The 18,810-nt window shown below is 39.5% G+C and overlaps 1 protein-coding gene and 1 long non-coding RNA gene across 2 annotated transcripts in view; one reads left to right on the top strand and one right to left on the bottom strand.

Moving 5' to 3' along the window:
- Positions 1–5,343: 5,343 nt before the first annotated feature.
- Positions 5,344–13,023, bottom strand: LOC121693285. Its single transcript, XM_042072615.1, has 6 exons — positions 12,297–13,023; positions 11,904–12,029; positions 11,446–11,754; positions 11,266–11,356; positions 10,670–10,733; positions 5,344–6,476 (listed from the first exon to the last, which is right to left on the bottom strand). The coding sequence occupies exons 2-6, from the start codon at positions 11,968–11,970 to the stop codon at positions 6,375–6,377; spliced, it is 633 nt and encodes a 210-aa protein (XP_041928549.1). The 5' UTR covers positions 11,971–12,029; positions 12,297–13,023; the 3' UTR covers positions 5,344–6,374.
- Positions 12,596–18,810, top strand: part of LOC121693493 — a 24,332-nt gene continuing 18,117 nt past the window's right edge. Inside the window, exons 1-2 of the long non-coding RNA XR_006025522.1 lie at positions 12,596–12,606; positions 17,994–17,998. This is a non-coding gene — a long non-coding RNA (uncharacterized LOC121693493). The remainder of the gene's footprint in view (positions 12,607–17,993; positions 17,999–18,810) is intronic.

The raw sequence follows: 18,810 nt of genomic DNA, 5'->3' as shown, positions 1-18,810 counted from the left end.
CTTTTTCAAGTCCTGAACAAGTCATCAGGTACTCTTCACTTAATAATGGCATTATTAGACTATCGATCATAATTTTAACACTTCCATCTAATCCACAGAATTTTTTTTTATAAATACAGATTAAAATATGTTCAATGTTTCTGTCTTGAAATCTTTTACGATATATGCATGCGCATACAATATACACATGTGCATACCTGAGTAATCTGTACAAAACGGATAGCTACATGACAAATAAAAATATTGTTTTTCCAAATTTCGGAGCCCACTGTAAGGATGAGTAATAATTTGACTAATGGCATTTCACTGCGCTAGGCCACAGATTTGCCTGCAAACAATTTATTAGGCTGTCTGCCAGTGGCGACTCATAAGGGAAGCCAAGGTCAACACTTTTATATTATTTAAAAGATAATAATGACACAGTAATTTTGTTTTAAAGTATTCATTTCTTAAGAAATACTACCCATGTGATGCTGTTTATCTCATTTGTAAATGGTGCACTGTCACTTTAAGCCCATTGTGTGCCACTGTCCACACATTCTCATAATGATCTTTTTTACCAGCTCCATTCCTATGGCTAGTTCACAAACTCAAACATTGTTTGTGCCACATGAATAGCACAATATTAACAATGATAAGCATTATATTAAGTTGGCACAAACAGCTTTCATTCCTTTGGAAATAGATGCATGTATGACATGATGCTTGCTTGACATTTTCTGTTTGCAATTAAATGTGAATTATGAGCCTGGTAGCCAGTAGCCACCTAGCTAGCTGAGTGGAATGCGTTTCAATCGGCATATCAATGTGCTTCATGTAAACAAATTATTGAATAGGCCTACTTCAAGACTCACCATTTCCATTAAACAAAGGCAAAGACAACTCTTCATATTCTTGTCCACTTTCCAAATCACAGTGAGTGCAGCCTATGTCATAGTGACCTGGATCTCATAGTTTATAACAGTAGTGAGAACCGGATAAATCCGCAATTTCCCCTAATCTCGTATTTGTTGCCTTCATGATTTCCTTTTATACGTTTCTTATATTTAAAAGAAAATATCAATCATCATCAACAATGACAAGCCAGCTGGAACCTGCCACTCGTTTTCTCTCCCTCTCGTGCGTGCTTAGATGGGGTTCTCAATTAAATGGAGTAGGCTAGCATAAGTTCAAGTTGGATCTTAATGGAGAGGACTCGAAAAGTATCATCTTTATGTAACATGCTGTTGGTGCATTTTGACATTGTAAACGTTCTCTAACAAGAGTGCAAATCAGTTTGCAGTAAAGCTACTAGTTATTAGCTAAATGTTGGTCGTTTCTCTGTCTCTTGGTGCCCTACACACAGTGCGTAACGCATGTGGGGGTAGCAGCAAGCACTGAACTGTGCTCTGGACTGGCCGCTTGTCTCCGCTATTTTTTTATTTTTTTAAGTCGCGGAGGGAAAGCATCTCTGGGGTGACTGGTCCACGATCAGGAAATTTAGTTTTTGACTCGAGACATGTCAAGTCGTCACAAGTCAAAGAGGCAAAGTCCGAGTCAAGTCTCGAGTGAATAGTATTCAAGTCCAAGTCGAGTCGCAAGTCATGCCGAATTTTATCAAGTCAAGTCTGAAGTCATTAAAATCATGACTCGAGTCTGACTCGAGTCCAAGTCATGTGACTCGAGTCCACATGTCTGGTTAAGACTATTCTGCGCTCTCAAACCGATCTAAAGGAACGGTGATCCCATGTAAATGCCCGTGTGAATGAAGTTATTGTGATTGTTTGCCGCAAAGCGCTCATCGTGGTTGTTTACTCCTTAACAGTGTCAGCAGCAGTGAGTCGAGTGGCGCAGTGCTTCCGGGTTCTCAGGACGGTGACGTCATCACGCCAAGAAAGCGGCGGCGTGCCCACGCCAACCCCATCCCCTGTGAAGGCAAAATAAGAGTCCACTGGCTGTGCTTCAAGCTAAAGGTCCTGTGCTAGTGGATAAAAGACTGTAATTTTCCCCGGCCTACTTGGTGCACAGTGGCCGGGTGAGACTCAGTTTATTTTGATTTTGTGTTTTTTGTTTCGGTCAGGAGGGGCCCTGACCGAACGGACATTTTTACTTGTTTGTTTGTGTGTTATGTTTCTGCCCCCATGCTTGGGGGGGGGGGTTGGGAGGCTAAGTTGCTGGTAATGGTCTGGGGATCCGTAGTGTGCACGTGTGCAAATGGTTGTGTGCCGTGAACAAGATTTGCTGTGGTACTCTGCTTGATGTCTTGATGTGACTAGGGTTCTGAAACCCATGGTAGCTGATGGTGTGGTTCTACTCACTTGTTTCTAAGATCCTAGCTGTGCTGTGTGACCAATGCTGACCTATTAACCCTTGCCCGAAACCTGTGTGGGTGGAATGCTTTTGACCTGTATGTAATAAAGATTTGTACATTTTCTTAAACATCTGTCTGTGTTGTGGTGTGTGTCCTGGGATTCTGAGCCTGTTCAGGGGTTGTTGTCAGCACTAGGCGACATCAGCATCATAGCTGGCCCCACAAGACTTCCTTTTTAACATTCCATATGTTATCTTAATGCAGAGGAAATAGATTGGGGCCCAAATAGAATGTTCAAGCATTGTTTTTGTTTACCTTGTTGAAAGGGTCCATATGTGAAACCATATTGCAGGCGTAGAATGATATAATTTCCTTTTGAAATAATATGATTTTATACCTGGTGTATCGTGGCGCCAGACGCAACTCAACTGTCTTTGCTAATTTACACTGGTGCAATGATCATTATTCCATTGGATTTTGCCCTCCTTGATGGTGGATGTTACTCTCATTGGTTTAATGGATGCATTGTGATTACGTTGCCATAAGCTGTGATTTTTCAGTCTTTGTAGGAATACAGTCCATCTCTTATGACCCTTCAAGGGACACGTTAAGCAGTCTTTCATACTCTACAGTATGTCTTTATTTTGTTATGTAGACATATTGGTGCCTAAGGAGAGCACCTTATTTACCTTTTGTCGAGACTGAAGAGGCCCCCTATCTCTCTTTTCCAACCCCCCTGTCTGTGGTGTGATCAAGGAGTTTCCCCTGAGCAATGAGTTCATCTTACTCTCCTCTCTCTCCGTCACTCACACACACACACACATGCATGCTTGTACACGGACACACACACACACACATTCACAAACATGCATAATCTATCTTTCTCTCTGCCTGTCCTCAATCCTCCTCTCAAATCCCCTTCCACTCTACTCACCACACATATGACCGTGGCTGCTACTTTCTGCCCAGTTGTACTGCATGTGAAGTCAATTAGATCAAGTCTAGAATTACATCCAGTATGTATGTTGTATTAGTCTATGCTAAAGCAAGGTGCAAACCAAGAGACCAAGATAATGGGTTGAATTTCCACACTTCAACTAATAACAACGTATATTTGCACTGTAAGTGAGTTTTTAATAAATGTGAATGTAATATGAAAAATGTTATTACAATACAAAACAGCAAACTCTGCAAAACGAACATCAACAAAACAAAGTCAATTACAGTAAAGGTACAGTCAGCGATTCTGGATTTGATATTTGAACCAAACATCAACAAAACAACAGAGAGTGAACTCATCAATCCCCTCCTCAAACTTCCCTTCCATTTCCCCAAACCACCATCCCCATCTTTTGGTGATTGGCTGGAACAGTTTTGTTTTTTTGGGGGGACAACTTACTCTACTTTAGGTTGTTTCCTGTTGATGGAGCCAGGGGTGTGTACTAAGACCTCGTTTTATTTTTTTTGTACTGACAGAATGGAGAGCTAGCTGATCATAACATATATTCGCTGAATGTGACAAAAGTGTTAAAGGCTGTATCAGCGATGCTGGGTAACGTCACTTCTGTTGATGTTCAAACAAAACAGAGAGCTAGTTCGCTACTCTCTCCCGTGCAATTAAAACTCTCCTGAACGCGCATCTCGTCGGTTATTAGTTGGAACACTTTATTTTGCCTTTGAGTGGTTGGCAACACTTGTTGATAGCATTTGTTTTTGTGTGCAGATCTCAGGGCCTAGGCTGCCTAAAGAGACACGTTTTTTTGACGGACTGCTTATGGGGTGTGCAGCTAGCGGATCGTTAGGAAAGATTAGATGAATGTGATCATTTACGTTTGGGCCTTTTTTTGGCCTGCAATCGCTGATACAACCTTTAAGGGTTAGAAATGAGTGCCTTTAATATCAGAGTATACAGGTCTTCCATCTTGCCATGTCTATATCTTATTAAGTAAACATTGGTTTATCATTTCATTTCATGCAACTGTATATAATCATAGGACGACGAGGGCTTGTTGAGGGCATAGAGAATCGGAAGTGGTCATCTGAGAATAACCTTAATAGTGAACTGTGTAGTTATTTGGTTTGCGGTGTAATTGTGGTTGAATGCTAACACAAACTGCTAAAGGTTACATGTCAGTTTGCAATACAAAAAAGGTTATTTGTGCAAAGCCCACTTAGTTGTCCCTCACACATGAGAGAAAGTGTGACACAAAACCTCACAGTGCTTATTTGCACAAATCCATCACTCACCATCAGGATAGACAAAGAAACTCAGAATAAATGTCACAGATACATACACACACACAAAGATGCAAATTCAACACATTAGTTATTGACTAAAGCCTTTTTCATAACAGATGTTAATAGCAGTAGTGATGGCTGTTATGCACACATATATCCTCCCCAAAATATCAAACAACAAAATCAATGGTAAAATATGAGATAATAATAATCAAAGCAAGATGCACTAAACCAGAGCAGGCCATCTGTTATAACACGAATGATGGGTGACATGGGAACCTCATAATTGAGAAATGTGTACAGTGCTATGGTGTATTCTTGGACTGCAAAGCTATAGAGCGTGTGAAACGCACACATCTAAGATTCAGATTCAGATTTTGTTTGTCACATACATACAATGCAGTGAAATGTTACAGTCTGCCCCATGCTGTTTTTTTCTAGAAATGGAGATATAACGTCTTTCATGAAATATGAAGTGTTGCCTGTTACTTACTTGTGTAAACCTTCCGGGAAGTGATCAACGAGACCTGGCGAGACTGCCACCTAGTGATAGACCCACGAAAATTGCCTGGTTTTGACCTGACGTGCATGCGTCACTGATTCGACCCAAAGCGGCAACGCGAGTTATGATAAAATGTCCAGATTGTGCGTTTTCATGAGTTTCACGATCGTCATATATTTCATTTCCATTCATCAAAATCACATATAAGGTGTGCTAGAGTGTCTAGTTTCGTAATTTAAAAAAAAAGCTAAAAACGTAATATTACGTTTTTGGCACTCAACGCATGGGAAGGAAGGCACTCAATGAGTTAATGTGCTGCTGTGGTGTATTCTGGTACATGCAAAAGTATGAAAATAATAAAGTAAAGTGCTCAGATTTATCGTAAAAGCTGGGTTTTGCAATTAGACAGGTACTGTTTTGTTAGTAACCCTAAATACAAACTATCACAAATGTAAATGACACACATTTGTCAAAAAATACATTTTTATTTTATTTTTTTATTGCATCATATATATGGTAGGCTACTTATACAATCATTTCCATTAAAACATTACAAATAAATTAAGATATCATTGTATTGAGAAGAACAGTGAAATGTATTGATGTAATGTCAATAAATATGCTAAAATGCTAACATCAACTGTAGTTATCACAATGAACAATACTGCTGTAATAATATTTTGTGTCTGAAGAGTTTTAATTCCCATTATTTATTCATTTGGCTAACACCTATCCAAAGCAACTTACACAGATCAATTATTACAGGGCCAGTCTCCCCAGAGCAGTTTAGGGTTAGGTGTCTTGCTCAAGGGCACAACAGTGGCAGCAGGGAATCTCACAACTACTAGACTTAGCCTCTTTAGCTACTACCCTATCACCGGCCTGAATAGGTGATAGTCAAACTTGGCTATCCAATTAAATGATAGCATGCTACTCGTCACTTTTAGCCTCTGTCACTTTGGCATACAACTTTGTGGCTCTGTGAAGGTAGAGGGGTGGATCAACACAGTGCTACGCAGTCCTCAATCTATAGTATGGAGTATCAAATATAAATATGAAATCATGTAGCTCATTAGCTTCTTTAAACAGATGGCTTCTGATTTAAACAATGTGAGTCCATTGAGATAACCAGCATTGATGATTATTGTGAAGTTTGTTTTCCAAATGGTTCAATTGTTTGTCTTCGGTGATGCTGCACTGTAGATGTATGCATTATTTGAACTCTATGGTTCAGTCCTGGGCTCAATCCAAGACTAAAATGTTCTATTTGAATACATTTTTGTATAGTGACATAAAACCACTCGCTTCACTTCTGTCCATTGCACTCTCATGCCTATAGTGGATTCAGAACTTTCCATATACAGAGTTGTATCTCTCCAGATACTGACTGCTCTGTCTGCTTATCCTCTGGTCTTGTCTTTGTTGTGACATTTCAAAATCCTGCCCCTGTGAAGGAAACAATAGAAGACTACGTATGAAAATATATCTCTGATACATAACAATAACTAACAGGGCTCTACACTAACATATTTTTCCAGGAGCACTTGTGCGCCCAAGTTAAAAAATCTAGGAGCACAGACAAAAATTTGGGCGCACAGTCACTTCTGTACTTAACTTACACATAATCTAACATTACACTGCAGCTAACAGTTAAACATGCCAGTGCACCAACTGCGAATATTAAGAATGACTGACACCATTTAGGCTACAGGAAACAGGATTTTAAAGATCAGTGCCTACTTTATTTTCAGTCTGTTCTATTTTCCTACACGTTGTTAATGTAAAATAATATAATACATTGCCATATTTGCATTTAGCCTGTATATCCTGTATATGTAGCCTGTATATCCTGTATATGCCAAATGTAGGCTAATTTATTTATTTGTGAATCCATCTGTAGCTAATCCAAATATGCCCATGGTGACCTATCTGACTGCATACTGCCTAATACTACTACTAAAACAGTCCATTTTCTCTTCCACAAAACCCAACATAGGCTATCAAGGATATATATATTTTTTATCCCTTTTGTTTTTTTTTAATATCTGCATTGATGGTGGCAGTAGGCAAACGTTAGGCCTACTTTCGATTTGCACTTCAGCTTGTATTCGGTGTAAACAAACAAGCATGCGTGGAAGCCTGGAGTTGTCAGTAGCGTTCTACCTTTGAATAAAATGGGAGTATTACGGGAGGCTACTTTTGTGCCTGTTCGCTACAGCTATATTTTGCATATTGCAGCCAATACGTCAACTGGGCTAAAAGGCATGTTAGGTTACCTTTCCTTCTCTCACTGCATTCTCAGAATCTCATCCTGTTCCTCCTATATCCGATGAATTCGGTGGATAGAATAACTAATTTCTTCAATCTTTGCATCTTGGCTGGCTAGTCTAACGTTCCGCTTTTTCTGCGCGCTCTTGGATTTGATAGAACTACAAGCGAGTCACAACATTCATAACATAGAACGGAATAAAGTAATGCACAAATCATGAATTAATTCATGATTAATTCATGATATTTCAGGCATGAATTCATGATAATTCATGTACCCTTACCGTAAAGTGTTACCCATATGTCTACTATGTGTGTATCATGTGTGCGCGTGTGTATCTGTTTATGCACATGTGTGCATATGGAATGGGTTAACATGGCCCCTGGAGGCAAACATACAAACAAACATATAGGGCCTAGGATGACACAAAAAATGTGTCATCCTAGGCCCTACGGTTCTCAAGATATTCACAGAAAACTCTGTTGGTGTACAGTCACTAAATGTACACATAAATTAATTTATTGTATGGCCCCCCATGAACGGAATTCCAAAAAACTTGGCGTGCATTCAGAGGGTGTCATAATGATCCTGCGCTTCCAATTTTGTGCAGTTTTGACCATGTCAGGTCAGAGATACCTGTGATTACAACATCTCATTTTGGCTTTTTCATTTTTAACTAGGTGGCGCTATACATGAAATGAGTGGTTATGGGATGGGTTGACATGGCCCCTTAAAGGAGAAGTTCGGTGTGATATTGACCTAAAGTGTGTTGAAACATGATAATGAGTGTGAACTTTTGTCTCATAGCTAATCTCGGCTTGTCCCCTGCACTCCGAAATCTGCCGCTAGTTAGCTGATGCTACAGGTTTTCAAAGAGCTTGCCTCGGGCATCGGCCTGGCCATGCAAATAAATCACTGTTTTACACCATTCACGAGGCTCAAAGTAGCTCCACACTTCATTGGTAGACTTCCGAGGGCCCTGACATTATATTGTATGGCCCACCATGAACGAAATTCATCGAAACTTGCCATGCACTCAGAGTCATAATAATCCTACATATCACATGTTGTGCAGTTTAGAATATGTCAGCCAAAGATTCCGTTTATGGGATGGGTTGAGATGGCATGCAAAAAATGGGAGTGTCTATTTACAGTACACCCCTGGTGCGAATAGTCTTGGCCACACAGCTGAGCTATTCACACCCTGTGACATAACAACAAAAAGACGTTGCTCACGTGCACAAAAACCATGGCAGACATTTGTTTTTTCGTCAGCAGAAAGTGAAGAATTCTGAAAGGTTTCTGCACTAATATCTGTTCAAATTCAGTTTCAGATTGAAAGGTTTTATTTTCATAATCTTCGTTCAGTGAACACATACAACCGTCAGTTTGTTAGTTAACAGAAATTTTGTGAATATGACGCTCAGGCCTATAAACTATAAGTTTACCTGCAAACACCCCTCTAGTTGTTAAAGTAGGCAGTGCAGTGGTCACAGACATGGTTTTAGTATGTGGGAGACCGGGGTTTGATTCCCACATGATGCATTTTGGCAGAGTGAGTGTGCACATGTACCAACGTCTCTGGAGAGAAGGTGCGCAATTTGAACAAGAAATCGGTTCTCAAACGGTAGTTTTAATTGCAACAATTAGCTAGTTCACGCACCAGGGTGTAAATAGCATACATTACTATACACCAGGGTACGAATAGTATCCACTTCTAACTATACTGTACATTGATGCAAACAGCATACCTTATTCAGAGTGTCTATTACACAGCTGAGCTATTCACACCCTGTGACGTAACAACAAAAAGACATGTTGCTCGTTTTTTTTAATTATTATTACTTTGTGTCATCAATATGCCAGAGTAAATGCACTGCCACTGGGGTGCAAATAGCATGCACTAATATTTGTACCAGAGGGGGTATCAATAGAACACATTGCTGTGCGCACCAGGGTACGAATAGCATACACTGATATTTGTACCAGACCAGGGGTACAAAGAGAATTCACTTCTAATTGCACCAGGGTACCAATAGCATACACTGCTAATTGTACTAGGGGTGCAAATAGCTTTACCCTACAAAAAATGTGGTCATCTTAGGCCCTATGGTTCTCGAGATATTGTTTCCGCCCTATCCTCCGGTGAGGTGGGCGGGTGCAGTGGGTGGGCGACGTATCAAAATGAAAATCAATGGTTTTGTGTCATCCTTGTGGGGCTACTTGCCCACAAACTAGTTATAGCGCAGCGGTCATAATTATTTATAGTCCAAAAGTCCAAAAATTCTTGTCTGTTATTATTCTAAATACTGCCATGTTATTCTTGTATATCCAGGGTGCGATGTTCGGGGGGGGGGTCACAAATCGTAGCCACTGTGCTGCTGACACAGTGGCTGCGTGACTGCTTAATTTGGCCTTGATCATGCAGGACATTTCAGAATGTTGACCGTGTAACCAATCATAAATGGGTAGCTTGGGGGCAGCCGTGGCTGGTTAGCGCTTCGGACTTATAATCGGAGGGTTGCTGGTTCAAACCCCGACCAGTAGGCTGAAGTGCCCTTGAGCAAGACACCTAACCCCTCACTGATCCCCGATGTGTAGGCTATTTGGTTACCAACAAACAATGTTAGCCAATTCACTAACTCAAGACTTCAATGACATCATATACAATGTTTTTTTACACAACAAAAACAGAAAGGATGGAGACAGCAAAGGTAGAGGAGTCATTTCAGATTTGGCAAGAACAAGGTAAATTTATATGCTTGTCAAAATGTACCTTAAGCATTAGAGGAGCTCATAATCATACTGAAAGAGCACACTCGCTGTTTAAAGTCATACACAACGGTAAACTAAAGTTAGCCATGAAATTACTAGGCTATGAATCGTTTGTTCATTTTTTATTTCTTTTTTATTTTTCTTTTCTTTTTTTTTTTTTGGGGGGGGGGGCGTCACAAATCGCACCCTGTGTATATTGTAGTATTCAGCATGTTATCTCAGTTGTTCATTGTTCATAGCATAGGTGCAAAGAGAAAAATACAGTGAGTAAGGATTTCTGAAGTCTGCAAAGAATTCAGGAACACCCTCTTCCCTCACTGTTACAATACTCATGCAAAACTTAATGTGTGGCAACAACAAACATGCTATGACCATTAGTATAAAACAATAATGTTGTTTGATAACAAATATCCATAGAGTTAAACCTTCCTTTAAGATAAGAGGTGATTCTACAAGTGACACAAAAGTGGTATACAGCATAAAACAGTGTTTTATACCACACAATGTATACCAATACCAATAATGTATCTGTTCCTTAATCATATGATGTGCTATAGTTGTGCAAGTAGGATGGGGAGTAAAATAGTGCACTCACTTCTCTTGGTCCATTTGACTGTATTGATGCCTGTCCCCCAGAGTTGTACTTCTTTTTCATTACCCTGTGCAAATATATTCCAAACATTATTTCACATAATCAGCATGTTTTAAATAGTGATAATATTTGTGAGGATGTTATCGCTAGCAATAGTAGCTCTATCTATGTCAGCTGGTAGTCCTTTGTTTTAAAGAAGCAAAACATTTAGTTTCTCTATGGATAATGATGGAATTATATTCCATGGGAAAGTACTAGTACCGTCATAAGCATGATCAAATAGTAGCATTATACATGTATAAGGGTGTGATAGCATGTACTTTAAGCCGGTATAATATTTAATTAATAATTTACAGTATAATAAGCTGCTGAGTGTTAAATGTTGAGTTCAAATGTTAACAGAAATAGGTCATTTTGTGTGCTACGTATATTACATTTGTGGTTGTACTATAGTTCAGTCTGTGTAAATATAGTATTGTGTGGTAACATAATGATAATTGTGGTGTTAACTCAATGAAGCTATGTTATCAGGCCTACACATATGACATCACTACATATCCATGAAAATAGGGATACTCTCAATCAACCTTTGTACCTACTTGTAAATACATAATATGCTACAGAAGATGATGAGGATTGCCCCTGAGGCAGCAGTGCTGATGTAGATCAATTGGGATGGATCTGGTGAGACTATGAGTGATAAGGCAAGGATCATTAGTGATATCACATCAATGTGCAGAATGTACAGGAATGCATATGGAATGACTGAAAGCAGTTACCTGAAGTAATGGTTAAGTTCCATGTTTCTGTCTTTTGGGCTTGAGAACCTGTTACTTCACATGTGTATATTCCCACATCAGAGACCTGCACGTCAGATATATGCAGCACCATAGTAGAACGATCAACACTCATCCTTTCTGAAGTGAAGCTTGTTTTGATTTTGTCTTTTCCGTCTTCCAATACTGGGCTATATAAAAACACCTGGATCCCATCCTTTGACCATATGATTTTTGTTATATCCATTCCAGATGTGTTACAGTGCAGCGTGACATTCTCCCCCAGAGGTGTGTTGATGGAAACCACTTTATCTGTAACATCAAAGACAATCAATGGACTCACAGTGTTTAATAACTATATGTGATAATTACACTAAGATCCTTACAGTTAACAGTGACAATACTGTTGACTAATCTTCAAGAGAGCAGTGTAAAATAGCAGTGTTAATAATGACTCTTACCTCCACTTGAAAGATGAAGCAGAATTGCATACAATCCCAGACACTGGAGGTGAACCCTCTTCGCCATATAAGAATGTCCTTCACTGAGAAAGAGCGCTGCAATGTTAATCTGCAGCTTTTGAAGTACTGAAGAAGAAGAGGAAGTGGTAAGTGACTGAGGAGGATGGCGCTAGAGGAGCTTTTTTACCCCAGGTTGCTTTTTTCTTGAATGGACATTATAAAGAAACAAATGATCAAATCCTATTTCAATCCCTGCATGTAAACTGTATATGAGACTACAAAACATGCCCATACAAAATCAGTTTTAAACATTACAACAAAATTAACCAATATAATTTTGTAATCATATAATATCCACCCAGTTACAAACAACAAACTGCACCCCTCACTTACCTTTATCCTATTACTCTGATGTCAAGGGCTGACACAGGAAGCTTGTTGTTGTACAAGTTAGGTTCCTGTCCATTTCTGCATAGACTGTGTTGTCGTAATGTGTCCACAGTACTGATATTATTATCATTAAACATACACTTAATGACGAGATAAAAAAACAGATTCCTCAGTTCAAAGTGCTTCCATCCCCACTCCACCCACTAGCCTATTTCAAAGTGTTGAATTGCAACTTTATTTGCACTGTGCCTTGTTCACTGTTGCATGGCAAACACACAAGGTCAAACACAACCCAGGTCCAGAAAGTTTGACTGTTCAGACAAAATCTGGTCGAATCTTCACCCTATATTTTAACACCAGTCTCAAGATCAAAGTTCAAACTTTTGGTGATCAGCTATTCCTCAAACTCACCACCAGGAGGAGCTAGATAGCCCTAAAGATACCATCCCAGATCTTTGATTGACTCAATTTAGGTATTTTTGCTGTTTTAAACGTTAATTTTAACGTTTTAATTGTCATTGTCCTAAGTTAGATGATGTGTGATTTGTGCCTCTGTTTTTCACATATAATATGTGTGCATGTAAGAATATTTGCATTTGAATAAGTGCTCGAATTATCTGTTTGTCTTTGGCATCCATGAAAAGCACCCCAATTGCATGTGCCGAGTTTACAAACACACACACACCGCAATAGAGATGGCCACACATAGATAGATAGATAGATAGATAGATAGATACTTTATTGATCCCCATGGGGAAATTCAAGGGTCTCAGTCTACAGACATCACACACAACATGCACTTACAGCAGAAATGGTAAACATAAGTATAAGTATAAACATATAACTAAACTCCACTGTACAATAAAGACAGTAGAAGATAAGAAAGATAAAAAAACTAACAAAACTAAATACTAAATACACTATATAAATTAAATTAAGAAAGTGTGATCAAGCATAAGACGCTTGTAGTGACAGGGCCGGGACTAGCAAGGTGCTAAAGGGAGTGAGTGTCATGGTGAAGGTGCAAAAGTAGTCCAACCATAGTCCTTTAGTTATGTGTGCATGGCAAGGTGCTCAAGAGAGTGAGTGTCATGGTGAAGGTGCAAAAATAATAATTGTGCATTCCTCATCCGTAAAATAAGGTAATCGCGTCATCATTGAAAGTGGTGACTTGCACTGCAACCCGCCCCTTTTATGTGAACGTGCACAAACTCCAATTAGGTTAACCCCGGTTCAACAAATAAACTTCATAATCAGCGTCGTAGTACCGATTAACACCACTTAAGATTAAGATAACCAGGTTTTGTCAACCCCGGTTTAACAAAGTAACCCTGGGTTACATCTGGGTAGGTTAAGCTCCCTTCGTAGTACAGGCCCCAGGTTAGTCCAGGCAAAGTATGTAAATATGTTAAATTCTCATCAATATGAGAAGTGTGCCAACAAGGCCAGGCAACGATGCACCCCAATGGGGCTATTTTTTCCCTTTACTCCTATCAAAATTAAACTTTACATAATGAACAAATCCATGAAAAGCAATTGTTTTTGTATTACAAGTTTCTTTGAAAATTTTAATATGCAAATGAGCTATGCACTAATCGAATATGCCCAAAATATACCCAAATAGGCTTAATTTTTTCTTTTACTCCTACCACAATAAAACTTTACATAGTAAAAGCATACATGAAAATTAACTTTTTTAGTATTACAAGTTTCTTTTGAAATGAATTTGAATATGCACAGATGCATGGTATGCACTGTATAGTCTTCAGGGTCACAGAGGGCTGTATTTTGGGCACCAGCGCATGGCGTAAAGTTTGTTTTCCACCCGCACAAAGTTTAATTTTGCACGTTTATTTTTTAAACATTGCGCCCAGGGCTGTGGCAATTAACAACCTAGGGAGGGGCCTGGCGCATTGTCTAAAAATCGCTATCGTACACCACCTAAACCTGGTCAGAAGTCAATGGCGAGTTGTTCATATGCTATTTTAAGAGCGCATGTCAACAGTCATATTGGCAGGTGCACGCACCATCCTTCTATCATTCATGAACGCACACCAGCACACGTCCATGCAAAGCATTACAAATTGCACGATTACAATGGGAAACATAATTAGAATAAAGATATTACGAAACACTGTACATCTCATGATGAGTAGTTATTCACCATCATTTGCAAATTGGTAATAACTGTTAAAAGTGATTAGGGGAGAGGCGAGAGACACGTATGGAGCACAGCTGAAGACGCACTGTCACGACATATAAGCAACTCTTCTGCAGGATAAATGTTTTTTATTCAGTCATTTGAGCAATATTAGGGTAAGTGTTGCTTTTTCCAGCCTATGTTTTCGATGGTAACCCATTGTCAGTCAATAGTGAAAGTAACTGCATATAACTGTCTTGTTGTTGACTGACACCATGGTGAAGTTAGTTTCACTTTGCCAATGAGTTCAAATAATAGAGGAGTGCAAATGTGTGAAGGCTATGCTAGGTTTTAGTAAAGCATGGTTTAGTGGAATGACTATTCCATACGGTCTCACAAGCAACCTCCTTCAAATGTGCCGTTGAATGTCAAAATACCGATGCATTTATTTGACATCACGCTTTGCGCTGTTAAAGGGAATGACATTCTCATTGGTTTAAATGATGTTATACGCCACAAACACACCCATGACTGATTAAAACACCTAGGAACACCTTGTTGCGCCATGCGCTCAACGTTTGATAACAAAAACCCTCCCAATGTGGACTGGACACATCCTACTAAATTTGAATACGTATTTTCCGGACTATAAGTCGCTCCTGAGTATAAGTCGCATCAGTCAAAAAATGCATCATGAGCAGGAAAAAAACATATATAAGTCGCACCCGACAAAAACAGAGACTATGTAACTGGATTATTGAGGCCAAAAAGATTAATGAAGATGAAGGAGTGAAGGCAGCCAAGAGGAGGGCAGGAAGTTAATTGCAAAGCAAAAGATTCACTGAAAGAAAATGCCATGAGGTTCACCAAAATGTTACTAAAATGTGGAGAATACAATGCGATCAAGCATTTTGGGCGATGTGGAGTCACAAGCTGGCAGCAGATTAAATGCGCATGAGAGAGAAAAAGATGCAGTTTTAGACGTGACCTAAACGACGGTAATTGTAAAGCAATTTACAAAAGATTCACAGAACAAAAATGCTGATGTGGTACATGAAAATGTAGCTAAAAATGTGGAGAATGCAATGCAATCAAGCATTTTGGACGATATGGAGATACATGCTGGCAGCAGATTAGATGCTCGAGAGAGAAAAAGATGCGGGTTTAAATTGACATGCAGATCGAAGCTGCAGCAAGCAGGTGATATTTAGAAATGTATTTCACAAAATCCAAGACAGACTACAGTATGTAACTGTAGCCTACACATTGAGGCCAAAAATATTGAGAATTCTACAGGGAATGTTAATGAAGAAGAAGGTGTGAATAGTGGCAAGAGGCAAGCCGAAGGCTGCTGACAAAGCCCGACGCTAATTGTAAAGCAATTTACAAAAAAAATTACTGAACTCAAATGCTGATGTGGTACATGAAAATGTAGCTAAAAATGTGGAGAATGCAATGCAATCAATCATTTTGTACGATATATTGGCACAGGCTGGCATGCAGCAGAACAATTGCTTGGCTGGCCACCTCCGAGAGAGCGAGAGAAAAAAAGATGCACATTTAAAAGGGTCTAAATTCCAGCGCGGAATTGAGGGTATTGCGAATAAAGTATTACTTAGTATTGAGCATAATAATAAAAGTCCCGCAAATCTAGCCATCATAATGCGAGAGATTCCCACACATTTTACCCTGTACCCTGTCTGACATTAATATAACTAGATGTACCGCATAGCGGTACAACATATGACCGCCGCTCAGTCCTGTACATCCGTTCCGCGAAAATAAATCACACTTCAATTTGTCTCCATATTTTACTCCATCCCCCACTCTTGAAACTTTTGTGTATGCTTGTTTGGCATGCCTGAGTGTGTGTGTGCGGCTGCACAGAAAGTAGCCTACTGGTGCTGAAAAGGTGAATAGATTGTAGAATAGCCAAAGAAGATGTAGCATTGTTATAAAACCTTTAAAATCTCTAAACAATCACAAGTAGGGCAGTTCATCACAGTTCATCCATTGCAACTGGATTGATGAAAGGTCACTTACACCTGTAGGCTACATTGTATTTGGGAAAAGCAAAAGGTATCAGCATAATGTTATTTATTTATTTATTTATTTTTTATGTATTTATAAACAAAAACATCTCTGTCAGTTCCATGCCGTTTTCAACAGCTATCAAAAACAAAGGTCATTTTTGGATGGATGGATTTTTTGTGAATGTTTCTTCTTCTACATAAGATTTTAGTCATCTTTAGTTCATGTAATACTTTATTGTCAATGCACAAATTAAGTAACAGTAGTCTGAAACGTTATTGTTAATGCACAAATTAACAGTAGCCTAGTCTGAAACGAAATGCTGTTTTACATCTAACCAGTGGTGCAAATAACTGACATGTCCAAATGGGCCTTGATGAAATGCGTCGCTAGACTGTTCATACACATTTTAACGGGCCAAAGTTGAAGAGCTTTTGTCCGTTAGTGTTCGTGCAAATATAGGCTGATTCATGTTCCCTTGCATTGTGTAACTGAGGTCCATGGCTAGTCTGGCTTTCATCAGACCAAGCTCAATCTTTTAAGAAATCAAAAAATAAATAGCGGGCAGATCAGGCTGGGTTCACCCAGCCTAGTCCATAGGCACCCGATATTGTTTAATTTTCCGATTGAGATATACACGCTCTGGCTATTCTAAATGCAAAAATGCATCAGGGAGTTATGACAAAACGGTAACTAACAAACTAGATCCTAATAGAAAGCTGTTAGCTTCCCTAAGCTACAGGTAGGATTATAAGGTAGGCCTTTTTACAACATAAATTGTCAATAGGCTATGCTGGCGACACAAATAAAATCTCCTTTGGAAACCAATGGCTTACGCCTTACAGTATCAAGCGGACTTAAACTGTCATATCGTGGCGAAAAGTTGTAATAACATTCACGCAGCTCCATGAGTCAAGGAAAGCGTGAATGTAGTAGCCACTTCTAAATGGGACCCACTACACAGTAGCTTAAGGTGTGTTGCTAAAGCAGCCATAATGAAATGAAGGTGTCATTGTTTGGATACTTCACACACACGTGCTTTTTAATTTCACAAGACTACAACTACCAAGCTGTAATCAAAGCACATCGATTCCCCTCTCACACCATGCACGCACTTAAAACAAAATAAACAGGCGTCTCAGTCTCACACACGTATAGGCAAAACTGTATCAGACCGGTGTAAAGTTGGTAAATCTTCCATTGCACAGAATGATTTTGTAGCACGTGCAATAAATGACAGTCGAAAGATACAAACAGTGCTGCTATCAATTTGCTTGGTATAACCGCATTTATAGTTTTCTACAAATGCAATCAATCAAATGCCTCCATCACTCAACCAACGCTAACGGTAACATTACCTAGGTCCTTATTGATATTACAAGATTAACGTACCTGCAGTAAAAACCAAGCATGTCCGATAAACATCCTCAGATTTATTTCGGCTTCAAGAAGAAATGGGAATTACACTTCATGTGAACATCGTCCTATCCTTATTAGATGTCCGCTGCGGTAAATTACAGTCCTTGTAGGAAGCGTCCATTGTTTTTTCCAACCCACTTTTAACTTCCAACAAAATTACGTCTCACTGCAACGATGCACCATCTAGTGGACAAACGACTACTTATCGCCAATACTGAAAATGCAGCCATGATGATGATGATGAATATTTATTTTGGCTTTCTTTTAATCCTACTGAATTTGTAATTATGTATCGGCCGTTCTAATACCGATAGTATGTGGGTGCCTGTGTGTGTGCATGTGTATATGTGTGCACCGCCATTTACAGGCCAATGAGTGTACAGTCACTAAATGTACACATAACCTAATTTTTTTAGACCCCCCCCCCCCCCATGGATGAAATTCTACGAAACTTGGCATACCCCCAGAGAATGCCAGGTCAATCATACACATAAAATTTGGTGCAGTTCTGAACATCTTAACTGAAGATAGGGGCAATTAAAGCAGAATAATATTGCATTTTCATTTTTTACCGGGGGATGGGGGTGCAAATCACAAATGAGTGATTATGAGCCAGGTTGATGTGGGCCCTTGAGACCAACATACCATAAAAGATTCTTCATCCTCAGTGCCACGGTTCAGGTAGTTATTTAGGAAAAACTGTTTTTTTTTTTGCGGTTCGGGGGGCCCAGCCCGGGTGGTGTGTGTGTGTGTGTGTGTGGGGGGGGGGGGGGGGGTGGTGGTCCCCGGGGACGAAATGAAATTTTTCCGTAAAAGTCTAGTGGGGCTACATACCCACCAAATTTCATGTACCCCGGTGGTTCGGTGTCCCGGGTATCAATGACCAAAAATTCAGGGAGTAGATGACGGGAAAAATTCTTGAATTGT

The sequence above is a fragment of the Alosa sapidissima genome, chromosome 2 (genome assembly GCF_018492685.1).
Source record: "Alosa sapidissima isolate fAloSap1 chromosome 2, fAloSap1.pri, whole genome shotgun sequence".
NCBI classification, from domain to species: Eukaryota; Metazoa; Chordata; class Actinopteri; order Clupeiformes; family Clupeidae; genus Alosa; species Alosa sapidissima.
This window is presented reverse-complemented; position numbering and strand designations above follow the sequence as displayed.